This window comes from Hyperolius riggenbachi, chromosome 5 (assembly GCF_040937935.1).
Source record: "Hyperolius riggenbachi isolate aHypRig1 chromosome 5, aHypRig1.pri, whole genome shotgun sequence".
Lineage (NCBI taxonomy): Eukaryota > Metazoa > Chordata > Amphibia > Anura > Hyperoliidae > Hyperolius > Hyperolius riggenbachi.
Window position 1 is genome coordinate 447354589 of NC_090650.1, and position 16230 is coordinate 447370818.

General features: G+C 50.1%; 1 protein-coding gene across 9 annotated transcripts in view; it reads right to left on the bottom strand.

Annotated features, from left to right (window-relative positions):
- Positions 1–16230, bottom strand: part of LOC137519277 (DNA topoisomerase I, mitochondrial-like) — a 194147-nt gene that overhangs the window by 58777 nt on the left and 119140 nt on the right. For 6 of the 9 annotated variants that reach the window (XM_068238190.1, XM_068238189.1, XM_068238187.1 and 3 more), the window contains one exon: positions 2119–2262. The exons of the other annotated variants lie outside the window; for them this stretch is intronic. In XM_068238190.1, the coding sequence (XP_068094291.1) occupies positions 2119–2262 (144 nt within the window). The remainder of the gene's footprint in view (positions 1–2118; positions 2263–16230) is intronic. 9 annotated transcript variants of the gene reach the window in all.

Genomic DNA, 16230 nt, shown 5'->3' on the forward strand with positions numbered 1-16230 from the left:
CTGCCCGACCAAAGACTAAGTCAGTCCCCACACACAGCATCTCTGCCTGCAGGTCGCTTGACTGCCTTCTCCGCCACCACCACCAACAGGGTACAGGACTCTAGGCGGATTCCAGAATTTGTAAGGCCGCTGCTAGCAGCGGCCGCTATACTAATTTTTCTGCTGCGTGTACATGCCTGCCTAATTTTTCTGGCTGCACTGCGGGCGGCTGCAACAAAAAAAACAAAAGGCATGTACATGTGCCCATCCCCCTTCGTGATCATTACCTTGCCGCGGTGAAGGGGCTTGCGTATCACAATGAAGCAATGACCGCCGGCTATATGAGTGTCTCGGGTGGGGGTGGCACACCAAAGATAATAAGGTCGTTGTTTCATTGTGGTCAGACCAAATTTGATCAGCTGGACAGTCACTGTTCTGTCATTCAGCTACATCAGCCGGGCGACCATATGGGCTGTAAAGCCACCGTCACCTGCACTCTCGTCATGGTGCACACCAGTCCAGCACGGCCGTCACTACACAAACAGCTGTTTGCAGTCACTGCATACCTTTCACTGCATCTGTGACTGCACATTGTATTATACCTGGCAGTCAGTGCATACCTTGCACTTGAATGGACGGCAGACTTGCCCTCCATAACTGATTCCCGTTAAAGGATTTAAAGTTAATTCATTACAATTAGGGCCTCAAAAGTCCTCCTGAGTCCTGTATTGTTGTTTTTGGTCACTACCTCGGGGCGGGCGTGCATGCCTGCCTGCTGCCCTCCTTGGATGTGTAGTGGTAGCCGTTTTTCAGGCTCCACACCGGATTCCATCCCTCATTCCCCGGCCATTACCCGGGGTCACAAATGGCAGACTTGCCCGCCTCCATATGATTCTCGTGAAAGGAATGTGGTGTCATCTTTGCCCGCCATAACTGGTTCTCGTTAAAGGATTTAAAGTACATTCATTTCAAATACAGCAGATCCTCCCGAGTCCAGTATTGTTATTTTTGGTCACTACCTCGGGGCGGGCGGGCGTGCATGCCTGCCCGCTGCCCTCCTTGGATGTGTAGTGGTAGCCGTTGCTCAGGCTCCACACCGGATTCAAACCTCTCATTCCCCGGCCATTACCCGGGGTCACAATGGCAGACTTGCCCGCCTCCACAGGATTCTCATTGTAGCGGTACTGAACAAGTACACAGCAAGTAGAAAATGTAATTTAAAAACAAAACGTAAGCTTTTTAACAATGCCATGGAAAGTTGATAAGGCAGTCACACGTTACCTGACATCACTGAGTGAGGAAGAGCAATCTCGCCATGTTGCGCAGTAGTCCAGCATGGCCGTCACTACACAAACAGCTGTTTGCAGTGCGTTACACAGTGAGTTTGGTGCGTCAGTGTGAAGCAGTACTCTAATTACCCTCCCTGATTGATGTATACACATGCAAGATGTTTGAATGCACTTTAGGCCTCCAATTTAGCATTCAATGGGATTTCTGCCCATAAAACGCTGCTTTGCGTCAAATCCAGATTTTTCCCTGGGACTTTTAGCATGTATCCCACTCCGCCATGCCCCCGTCCAGGTGTTAGACCCCTTGAAACATCTTTCCCATCACTTTTGTGGTCAGCATAGGTGTTTCTAGTTTTCCAAGTTCGCCTCCCCATTGAAGTCTATTGCGGTTTGCGAAAGTTCACGCGAACCGAACCTTCCGTGGAAGTTCGCGAACCACAAATCTGAGGTTCGGCCCATCTCTAATATATATATACAGTGATGTGAAAAACTATTTACCCCGTTCCTAATTTCTTATTCTCTTGCATATTTGTCACACTTAAATGTTTCTGCTCATCAAAAACCGTTAATTATTAGTCAAAGATAACATAATTGAACACAAAATGCAGTTTTAAATGTTGGTTTTTATTATTAAGTGAGAAAAAAAAGTGTATATATATATATATATATATATATATATATATATATATATATATATATATATATACACACACACACAATATATACACTGCACACACAAGCACACACACACACACCAGTAACACATGATTATCCAGTGACCACGGTACTAAAGGAAGCCTGATGTTTACTTCATACAGAGGGCAGGGCAGCAGTCTAGCGCACTACTAACCTTGTCAATGAAGTACAGAGCCACAGCTCGCTGCCGTTTCTTCATCTCCCGGGACTTCCAGTCTACTCGGTATTGTGCTCGAATGTGATCTACAACTCCCTTCAGACGGCGAGCAATCTCGTATTTCTGCCAATCCTTCTCCCCCTGAACCGAACAAAGAGCACAAAACCGTTATCACAACAGCGAGCTAGCACCTAGCACACACAGCACAATACCGTTATCACAACAGCGAGCTAGCACCTAGCACACACAGCACAATACCGTTATCACAACAGCGAGCTAGCACCCAGCACACACAGCACAATACCGTTATCACAACAGCGAGCTAACACCCAGCACACCCAGCACAATACCGTTATCACAACAGCGAGCTAGCACCCAGCACACACAGCACAATACCGTTATCACAACAGCGAGCTAACACCCAGCTCACACAGCACAATACCGTTATCACAACAGCGAGCTAGCACCCAGCACACACAGTACAATACAGTTATCACAACAGCGAGCTAGCACCCAGCACACACACAGCACAATACAGTGATCACAACAGCGAGCTAGCACCCAGCACACACACAGCACAATACCGTTATCACAACAGCGAGCTAGCACCCAGCACACACAGCACAACACCGTTATCACAACAGCGAGCTAGCACCCGGCACACACAGCACAATACCGTTCTCACAACAGCGAGCTAGCACCCAGCACACACAGCGCAATACAGTTATCACAACAGCGAGCTAGCACCCAGCACACACACAGCACAATACCGTTATCACAACAGCGAGCTAGCACCCAGCACACACAGCACAATACCATTATCACAACAGCGAGCTAGCACCCAGCACACACAGCACAATACCGTTATCACAACAGTGAGCTAGCACCCAGCACACACAGCACAATACCGTTATCACAACAGCGAGCTAGCACCCAGCACACACAGCACAATACAGTTATCACAACAGTAAGCTAGCACCCAGCACACACAGCACAATACCATTATCACAACAGCGAGCTTGCACCAAGCACACACAGCACAATACCGTTATCACAACAGCGAGCTAGCACCCAGCATACACACACAGCACAATACAGTGATCACAACAGCGAGCTAGCACCCAGCACACACAGCACAACACCGTTATCACAACAGCGAGCTAGCACCCGGCACACACAGCACAATACCGTTATCACAACAGCAAGCTAGCACCCAGCACACACAGCACAATACCATTATCACAACAGCGAGCTAGCACCCAGCACACACAGCACAATACAGTTATCACAACAACGAGCTAGCACCCAGCACACACGGCACAATACCGTTATCACAACAGCGAGCTAGCACCCAGCACACAGCACAATACCATTATCACAACAGCGAGCTAGCACCCAGCACACACAGCACAATACAGTTATCACAACAGCGAGCTAGCACCCAGCACACACAGCACAATACCGTTATCACAACAGCAAGCTAGCACCCAGCACACACAGCACAATACCATTATCACAACAGCGAGCTAGCACCCAGCACACACAGCACAATAACGTTATCACAACAGCGAGCTAGCACCCAGCACACACAGCACAATACCGTTCTCACAACAGCGAGCTAGCACCCAGCACACACAGCACAATACCGTTATCACAACAGCGAGCTAGCACCCAGCACACACAGCACAATACCGTTATCACAACACCGAGCTAGCACCCAGCACACATAGCACAATACCGTTATCACAACAGCGACCTAGCACCCAGCACACACGGCACAATACAGTTATCACAACAACGAGCTAGCACCCAGCACACACGGCACAATACCGTTATCACAACAGCGAGCTAGCACCCAGCACACAGCACAATACCATTATCACAAAATCGAGCTAGCACCCAGCACAATACAGTTATCACAACAGCGAGATAGCACCCAGCACAATACAGTTATCACAACAGCGAGCTAGCACCCAGCACACACAGCACAATACCATTATCACAACAGCAAGCTAGCACCCAGCACACACAGCACAATACAGTTATCACAATGGGCAAGCTAGCACCCAGCACAATACAGTTATCACAACAGCGAGCTAGCTCCCAGCACACACAGCACAATACCGTTATCACAACAGCAAGCTAGCACCCAGCACCCACAGCACAATACCATTATCACAACAGCGAGCTAGCACCCGGCACACAGCACAATACCGTTATTACAACAGCGAGCTAGCACCAAGCACACACAGCACAATTCCGTTATCACAACAGCGAGCTAGCACCCAGCACACACGGCACAATACCGTTATCACAACAGCGAGCTAGCACCCAGCACAATAACAGCACAACAGCGAGCTAGCACCCAGCGCACACAGCATAATACCGTTATCAGAACAGCGAGCTAGCACCCAGCACAATATCACAACAGCGAGCTAGCACCCAGCACAATACAGTTATCACAACAGCGAGCTAGCACCTACCACACACAGCACAATACCGTTATCACAACAGCGAGCTAGCACTCAGCACACACGGCCACAATACTGTTATCACAACAGCGAGCTAGCGCCCAGCACACACAGCAAAATACTGTTATCACAACAGCGAGCTAGCACCCAGCACACACAGCACAATACCATTATCACAACAGCGAGCTAGCACCCAGCACAATACCGTTATCACAACAGCAAGCTAGCGCCCAGCACACACAGCAAAATACTGTTATCACAACAGCGAGCTAGCACCCAGCACACACAGCACAATACCAATATCACAACAGCGAGCTAGCACCCAGCACACACAGCACAACACCATTATCACAACAGCGAGCTAGAACCCAGCACATACAGCACAATACCGTTATCACAACAGCGAGCTAGCACCGAGCACACACAGCACAATACCATTATCACAACAGCGAGCTAGCACCCACCACACAGCACAATACCATTATCACAACAGCGAGCTAGCACCCAGCACAAACCGCACAATACCGGGTTTCACAACAGCGAGCTAGCACCCAGCACACACAGCAAAATACCGTTATCACAACAGTGAGCTAGCACCCAGCACACAGCACAATACCGTTATCACAACAGCGAGCTAGCACCCACCACACACTGCACAAATCTGTGTTCACAACAGCGAGCTAGCACCTAGCACACACAGCACAATACCATTATCACAACAGGGAGCTAGCACCTAGCACACACAGCACAATACCGTTATCACAACAACAGCAAACTAGTACCCAGCACACACAGCACAATACCGTTATCACAACAGGGAGCTAGCACCCAGCACACACAGCACAATACCGTTATCACAACAGCGAGCTAGCACCCAGCACACACAGCACAATACCATTATCACAACAGTGAGCTAGCACCCAGCACACACAGCACAATACCGTTATCACAACAGCGAGCTAGCACCCAGCACACACAGCACAATACCGTTATCACAACAGCGAGCTACCACTCAGCACACACAGTACAATACCGTTATCACAACAGCAAGCTAGCACCCAGCACACACAGCACAATACTGTTATCACAACAGCAAGCTAGCACCCAGCAAATACAGCACAATAACATCACAACAGCGAGCTAGCACCCAGCACACACAGCACAATACCGTTATCACAACAGCGAGCTAGCACACAGCACAATAACATCACAACAGCGAGCTAGCACCCAGCACATTACAGTTATCACAACAGCGAGCTAGCACCCAGCACACACTGCACAATACCGTTATCACAACAGCAAGCTAGCACCCAGCACACAGCACAATACCGTTATCACAACAGCGAGCTAGCACCCGGCACACACAGCACAACACCGGTATCACAACAGCGAGCTAGCACCCAGCACACACAGCACAACACCGGTATCACAACAGCGAGCTAGCACCCAGCACACACAGCACAATACTGTAATCACAACAGCGAGCTAGCACCCAGCACACACAGCATAATACCGTTATCACAACAGCGAGCTAGCACCCAGCACACACAGCATAATACCGTTATCACAACAGCGAGCTAGCACCCAGCAAAAACAGCGCAATACCGTTATCACAACAGCGAGCTAGCACCCAGCGCACAGTACAATACCGTTATCACAACAGCGAGCTAGCACCCAGCACACAGCACAATACCGTTATCACAACAGCAAGCTAGCACCCAGCACACACAGCACAGTAACATCACATCAGCGAGCTAGCACCCAGCACACACAGCACAATACCGTTATCACAACAGCGAGCTAGCACCCAGCACACACAGCACAATACTTTATCACAACAGCGAGCTAGCACCCAGCACACAGCGCAATACCGTTATCACAACAGCAAGCTAGCACCCAGCACAATACTGTTATCACAACAGCGAGCTAGCACCTGGCACACACAGCACAATACCGTTATCACAACAGCGAGCTAGCACCCAGCACACACAGCACAATACCGTTGTCACAACAGCGAGCTAGCACCCAGCACACACAGCACCATACCGTTATCACAACAGCGAGCTAGCACCCAGCACACACAGCACAATACCATCATCACAACAGCAAGCAAGCACCCAGCACACACAGCACAATACCGTTAACACAACAGCGAGCTAGCACCCAGCACACACAGCACAATACCGTTATCACAACAGCGAGCTAGCACCCAGCACACACAGTACAATACAGTTATCAACAGCGAGCTAGCACCTAGCACACACAGCACAACACCGTTATCACAACAGCGAGCTAGCACCTGGCACACACAGCACAATACCGTTATCACAACAGCGAGCTAGCACCCAGCACAATACAGTTATCACAACAGCGAGCTAGCACCCAGCACACAGCACAATAACATCACAACAGCGAGCTAGCACCCAGCACACACAGCACAATACCGTTCTCACAACAGCGAGCTAGCACACAGCACAATAACATCACAACAGCGAGCTAGCACCCAGCACATTACAGTTATCACAACAGTGAGCTAGCACCCAGCACACACTGCACAATACCGTTATCACAACAGCAAGCTAGCACCCAGCACACAGCACAATACCGTTGTCACAACAGCGAGCTAGCACCCAGCACACACAGCACAACACCGGTATCACAACAGCGAGCTAGCACCCAGCACACACAGCACAATACCGTTATCACAACAGTGAGCTAGCGCCCAGCACACAAAGCACAATACCGTTATCACAACAGCGAGCTAGCACCCAGCACACACACATCACAATACAGTGATCACAACAGCGAGCTAGCACCCAGCACACACACAGCACAATACCGTTATCACAACAGCGAGCTAGCACCCAGCACACACAGCACAACACCGTTATCACAACAGCGAGCTAGCACCCGGCACACACAGCACAATACCGTTCTCACAACAGCGAGCTAGCACCCAGCACACACAGCGCAATACAGTTATCACAACAGCGAGCTAGCACCCAGCACACACACAGCACAATACCGTTATCACAACAGCGAGCTAGCACCCAGCACACACAGCACAATACCATTATCACAACAGCGAGCTAGCACCCAGCACACACAGCACAATACCGTTATCACAACAGCGAGCTAGCACCCAGCACACACAGCACAATACAGTTATCACAACAGTAAGCTAGCACCCAGCACACACAGCACAATACAGTTATCACAACAGTAAGCTAGCACCCAGCACACACAGCACAATACCATTATCACAACAGCGAGCTTGCACCAAGCACACAGCACAATACCGTTATCACAACAGCGAGCTAGCACCCAGCACACACAGTACAATACAGTTATCAACAGCGAGCTAGCACCCAGCACACACACACAGCACAATACAGTGATCACAACAGCGAGCTAGCACCTAGCACACACAGCACAACACCGTTATCACAACAGCGAGCTAGCACCCGGCACACACAGCACAATACCGTTATCACAACAGCGAGCTAGCACCCAGCACACACAGCACAATACCATTATCACAACAGCGAGCTAGCACTCAGCACACACAGCACAATACCGTTATCACAACAGCGAGCTAGCACCCAGCACACACAGCACAATACAGTTATCAACAGCGAGCTAGCACCTAGCACACACAGCACAACACCGTTATCACAACAGCGAGCTAGCACCTGGCACACACAGCACAATACCGTTATCACAACAGCGAGCTAGCACCCAGCACAATACAGTTATCACAACAGCGAGCTAGCACCCAGCACACAGCACAATAACATCACAACAGCGAGCTAGCACCCAGCACACACAGCACAATACCGTTCTCACAACAGCGAGCTAGCACACAGCACAATAACATCACAACAGCGAGCTAGCACCCAGCACATTACAGTTATCACAACAGTGAGCTAGCACCCAGCACACACTGCACAATACCGTTATCACAACAGCAAGCTAGCACCCAGCACACAGCACAATACAGTTGTCACAACAGCGAGCTAGCACCCAGCACACACAGCACATGACCGGTATCACAACAGCGAGCTAGCACCCAGCACACACAGCACAATACTGTTATCACAACAGTGAGCTAGCGCCCAGCACACAAAGCACAATACCGTTATCACAACAGCGAGCTAGCACCCAGCACACACACATCACAATACAGTGATCACAACAGCGAGCTAGCACCCAGCACACACACAGCACAATACCGTTATCACAACAGCGAGCTAGCACCCAGCACACACAGCACAACACCGTTATCACAACAGCGAGCTAGCACCCGGCACACACAGCACAATACCGTTCTCACAACAGCGAGCTAGCACCCAGCACACACAGCGCAATACAGTTATCACAACAGCGAGCTAGCACCCAGCACACACACAGCACAATACCGTTATCACAACAGCGAGCTAGCACCCAGCACACACAGCACAATACCATTATCACAACAGCGAGCTAGCACCCAGCACACACAGCACAATACCGTTATCACAACAGCGAGCTAGCACCCAGCACACACAGCACAATACAGTTATCACAACAGTAAGCTAGCACCCAGCACACACAGCACAATACAGTTATCACAACAGTAAGCTAGCACCCAGCACACACAGCACAATACCATTATCACAACAGCGAGCTTGCACCAAGCACACACAGCACAATACCGTTATCACAACAGCGAGCTAGCACCCAGCACACACAGTACAATACAGTTATCAACAGCGAGCTAGCACCCAGCACACACACACAGCACAATACAGTGATCACAACAGCGAGCTAGCACCTAGCACACACAGCACAACACCGTTATCACAACAGCGAGCTAGCACCCGGCACACACAGCACAATACCGTTATCACAACAGCGAGCTAGCACCCAGCACACACAGCACAATACCATTATCACAACAGCGAGCTAGCACTCAGCACACACAGCACAATACCGTTATCACAACAGCGAGCTAGCACCCAGCACACACAGCACAATACAGTTGTCACAACAGCGAGCTAGCACCCAGCACACACAGCACAATACCGTTACCCCAACAGCAGGCTAGCAACCAGCACACACAGCACAATACTATTCTCACAACAGCGAGCTAGCACCTAGCACACACAGCACAATACCGTTCTCACAACAGCGAGCTAGCACCCAGCACACACAGCACAATACCGTTCTCACAACAGCGAGCTAGCACCCAGCACACACAGCACAATACCGTTATCACAACACCGAGCTAGCACCCAGCACACATAGCACAATACCGTTATCACAACAGCGACCTAGCACCCAGCACACACGGCACAATACAGTTATCACAACAACGAGCTAGCACCCAGCACACACGGCACAATACCGTTATCACAACAGCGAGCTAGCACCCAGCACACAGCACAATACCATTATCACAAAATCGAGCTAGCACCCAGCACAATACAGTTATCACAACAGCGAGATAGAACCCAGCACAATACAGTTATCACAACAGCGAGATAGAACCCAGCACAATACAGTTATCACAACAGCGAGTTAGCACCCAGCACACACAGCACAATACCATTATCACAACAGCAAGCTAGCACCCAGCACACACAGCACAATACCGTTATCACACACACAGCACAATACAGTTATCACAATGGGCAAGCTAGCACCCAGCACACACAGCACAATACAGTTATCACAACAGCGAGCTAGCTCCCAGCACACACAGCACAATACCGTTATCACAACAGCGAGCTAGCACCCGGCACACAGCACAATACCGTTATTACAACAGCGAACTAGCACCCAGCACACACAGCACAATTCCGTTATCACAACAGCGAGCTAGCACCCAGCACACACGGCACAATACCGTTATCACAACAGCGAGCTAGCACCCAGCACAATAACAGCACAACAGCGAGCTAGTACCCAGCACACACAGCATAATACCGTTATCAGAACAGCGAGCTAGCACCCAGCACAATATCACAACAGCGAACTAGCACCCAGCACAATACAGTTATCACAACAGCGAGCTAGCACCTAGCACACACAGCACAATACCGTTATCACAACAGCGAGCTAGCACCTAGCACACACGGCCACAATACTGTTATCACAACAGCGAGCTAGCGCCCAGCACACACAGCAAAATACTGTTATTACAACAGCGAGCTAGCACCCAGCACATACAGCACAATACCATTATCACAACAGCGAGCTAGCACCCAGCACACACAGCACAATACCGTTATCACAACAGCGAGCTAGCGCCCAGCACACGCAGCAAAATACTGTTATCACAACAGCGAGCTAGCACCCAGCACAATACCATTATCACAACAGCGAGCTAGCACCCAGCACATACAGCACAATACAGTTATCACAACAGCGAGCTAGCACCCAGCACACACAGCACAACACCATTATCACAACAGCGAGCTAGAACCCAGCACATACAGCACAATACCGTTATCACAACAGCGAGCTAGCACCCAGCACACACAGCACAATACCATTATCACAACAGCGAGCTAGCACCCACCACACACAGCACAATACCATTATCACAACAGCGAGCTAGCACCCAGCACAAACAGCTCAATACCGTTATCACAACAGCGAGCTAGCACCCAGCACACACAGCAAAATACCGTTATCACAACAGTGAGCTAGCACCCAGCAAACACAGCACAATACCGTTATCACAACAGCGAGCTAGCACCCACCACACAATGCACAAATCTGTTTTCACAACAGCGAGCTAGCACCTAGCACACACAGCACAATACCATTATCACAACAGGGAGCTAGCACCTAGCACACACAGCACAATACCGTTATCACAACAACAGCAAACTAGTACCCAGCACACACAGCACAATACCGTTATCACAACAGCGAGCTAGCACCCAGCACACACACAGCACAATACCGTTATCACAACAGCGAGCTAGCACCCAGCACACACAGCACAATACCATTATCACAACAGCGAGCTAGCACCCAGCACACACAGCACAATACCGTTATCACAACAGCGAGCTAGCACCCAGCACACACAGCACAATACAGTTATCACAACAGTAAGCTAGCACCCAGCACACACAGCACAATACAGTTATCACAACAGTAAGCTAGCACCCAGCACACACAGCACAATACCATTATCACAACAGCGAGCTTGCACCAAGCACACACAGCACAATACCGTTATCACAACAGCGAGCTAGCACCCAGCACACACAGTACAATACAGTTATCAACAGCGAGCTAGCACCCAGCACACACACACAGCACAATACAGTGATCACAACAGCGAGCTAGCACCTAGCACACACAGCACAACACCGTTATCACAACAGCGAGCTAGCACCCGGCACACACAGCACAATACCGTTATCACAAAAGCGAGCTAGCACCCAGCACACACAGCACAATACCATTATCACAACAGCGAGCTAGCACTCAGCACACACAGCACAATACCGTTATCACAACAGCGAGCTAGCACCCAGCACACACAGCACAATACAGTTATCACAACAGCGAGCTAGCACCCAGCACACACAGCACAATACCGTTACCCCAACAGCAGGCTAGCAACCAGCACACACAGCACAATACTATTCTCACAACAGCGAGCTAGCACCTAGCACACACAGCACAATACCGTTCTCACAACAGCGAGCTAGCACCCAGCACACACAGCACAATACCGTTCTCACAACAGCGAGCTAGCACCCAGCACGCACAGCACAATACCGTTATCACATCAGCGAGCTAGCACCCAGCACACACAGCACAATACCGTTATCACAACAGCGAGCTAGCACCCAGCACACACAGCACAATACTGTAATCACAACAGCGAGCTAGCACCCAGCACAGACAGCGCAATACCGTTATCACAACAGGAAGCTAGCACCCAGCACAATACTGTTATCACAACAGCGAGCTAGCACCTGGCACACACAGCACAATACCGTTATCACAACAGCGAGCTAGCACCCAGCACACACAGCACAATACCGTTGTCACAACAGCGAGCTAGCACCCAGCACAAACAGCACAATACCGTTATCACAACAGCGAGCTAGCACCCAGCACACACAGCACAATACCATCATCACAACAGCAAGCTAGCACCCAGCACACACAGCACAATACCGTTAACACAACAGCGAGCTAGCACCCAGCACACACAGCACAATACCGTTATCACAACAGCGAGCTAGCACCCAGCACACACAGCACAATACCGTTATCACAACAGCGAGCTAGCACCCAGCACAATACAGTTATCACAACAGCGAGCTAGCACCCAGCACACAGCACAATAACATCACAACAGCGAGCTAGCACCCAGCACACACAGCACAATACCGTTCTCACAACAGCGAGCTAGCACACAGCACAATAACATCACAACAGCGAGCTAGCACCCAGCACATTACAGTTATCACAACAGTGAGCTAGCACCCAGCACACACTGCACAATACCGTTATCACAACAGCAAGCTAGCACCCAGCACAATACCGTTGTCACAACAGCGAGCTAGCACCCAGCACACACAGCACAACACCGGTATCACAACAGCGAGCTAGCACCCAGCACACACAGCACAATACCGTTATCACAACAGTGAGCTAGCGCCCAGCACACAAAGCACAATACCGTTATCACAACAGCGAGCTAGCACCCAGCACACACACATCACAATACAGTGATCACAACAGCGAGCTAGCACCCAGCACACACACAGCACAATACCGTTATCCCAACAGCGAGCTAGCACCCAGCACACACAGCACAACACCGTTATCACAACAGCGAGCTAGCACCCGGCACACACAGCACAATACCGTTCTCACAACAGCGAGCTAGCACCCAGCACACACAGCGCAATACAGTTATCACAACAGCGAGCTACCACCCAGCACACACACAGCACAATACCGTTATCTCAACAGCGAGCTAGCACCCAGCACACACAGCACAATACCATTATCACAACAGCGAGCTAGCACCCAGCACACACAGCACAATACCGTTATCACAACAGCGAGCTAGCACCCAGCACACACAGCACAATACAGTTATCACAACAGTAAGCTAGCACCCAGCACACACAGCACAATACAGTTATCACAACAGTAAGCTAGCACCCAGCACACACAGCACAATACCATTATCACAACAGCGAGCTTGCACCAAGCACACACAGCACAATACCGTTATCACAACAGCGAGCTAGCACCCAGCACACAGTACAATACAGTTATCAACAGCGAGCTAGCACCCAGCACACACACACAGCACAATACAGTGATCACAACAGCGAGCTAGCACCCGGCACACACAGCACAATACCGTTATCACAACAGCGAGCTGGCACCCAGCACACACAGCACAATACCATTATCACAACAGCGAGCTAGCACTCAGCACACACAGCACAATACCGTTATCACAACAGCGAGATAGCACCCAGCACACACAGCACAATACAGTTATCACAACAGCGAGCTAGCACCCAGCACACACAGCACAATACCGTTACCCCAACAGCAGGCTAGGAACCAGCACACACAGCACAATACTATTCTCACAACAGCGAGCTAGCACCTAGCACACACAGCACAATACCGTTCTCACAACAGCGAGCTAGCACCCAGCACACACAGCACAATACCGTTCTCACAACAGCGAGCTAGCACCCAGCACACACAGCACAATACCGTTATCACAACACCGAGCTAGCACCCAGCACACATAGCACAATACCGTTCTCACAACAACGAGCTAGCACCCAGCACACACGGCACAATACCGTTATCACAACAGCGAGCTAGCACCCAGCACACAGCACAATACCATTATCACAAAATCGAGCTAGCACCCAGCACAATACAGTTATCACAACAGCGAGATAGAACCCAGCACAATACAGTTATCACAACAGCGAGCTAGCACCCAGCACACACAGCACAATACCATTATCACAACAGCAAGCTAGCACCCAGCACACACAGCACAATACCGTTATCACAACAGCGAGCTAGCACCCAGCACACACAGCACAATACAGTTATCACAATGGGCAAGCTAGCACCCAGCACACACAGCACAATACAGTTATCACAACAGCGAGCTAGCTCCCAGCACACACAGCACAATACCGTTATCACAACAGCGAGCTAGCACCCAGCACCCACAGCACAATACCATTATCACAACAGCGAGCTAGCACCCGGCACACAGCACAATACCGTTATTACAACAGCGAACTAGCACCCAGCACACACAGCACAATTCCGTTATCACAACAGCGAGCTAGCACCCAGCACACACGGCACAATACCGTTATCACAACAGCGAGCTAGCACCCAGCACAATAACAGCACAACAGCGAGCTAGCACCCAGCACACACAGCATAATACCGTTATCAGAACAGCGAGCTAGCACCCAGCACAATATCACAACAGCGAGCTAGCACCCAGCACAATACAGTTATCACAACAGCGAGCTAGCACCTAGCACACACAGCACAATACCGTTATCACAACAGCGAGCTAGCACCTAGCACACACGGCCACAATACTGTTATCACAACAGCGAGCTAGCGCCCAGCACACACAGCAAAATACTGTTATTACAACAGCGAGCTAGCACCCAGCACACACAGCACAATACCATTATCACAACAGCGAGCTAGCACCCAGCACACACAGCACAATACCGTTATCACAACAGCGAGCTAGCGCCCAGCACACACAGCAAAATACTGTTATCACAACAGCGAGCTAGCACCCAGCACAATACCATTATCACAACAGCGAGCTAGCACCCAGCACATACAGCACAATACAGTTATCACAACAGCGAGCTAGCACCCAGCACACACAGCACAACACCATTATCACAACAGCGAGCTAGAACCCAGCACATACAGCACAATACCGTTATCACAACAGCGAGCTAGCACCCAGCACACACAGCACAATACCATTATCACAACAGCGAGCTACCACCCAGCACAAACAGCTCAATACCGTTATCACAACAGCGAGCTAGCACCCAGCACACACAGCAAAATACCGTTATCACAACAGTGAGCTAGCACCCAGCACACACAGCACAATACCGTTATCACAACAGCGAGCTAGCACCCACCACACACTGCACAAATCTGTTTTCACAACAGCGAGCTAGCACCTAGCACACACAGCACAATACCATTATCACAACAGGGAGCTAGCACCTAGCACACACAGCACAATACCGTTATCACAACAACAACAAACTAGTACCCAGCACACACAGCACAATACCGTTATCACAACAGGGAGCTAGCACCCAGCACACACAGCACAATACCGTTATCACAACAGCGAGCTAGCACCCAGCACACACAGCACAATACCATTATCACAACAGTGAGCTAGCACCCAGCACACACAGCACAATACCGTTCTCACAACAGCGAGCTAGCACCCAGCACACACAGCGCAATACAGTTATCACAACAGCGAGCTAGCACCCAGCACACACACAGCACAATACCGTTATCACAACAGCGAGCTAGCACCCAGCACAATACCATTATCACAACAGCG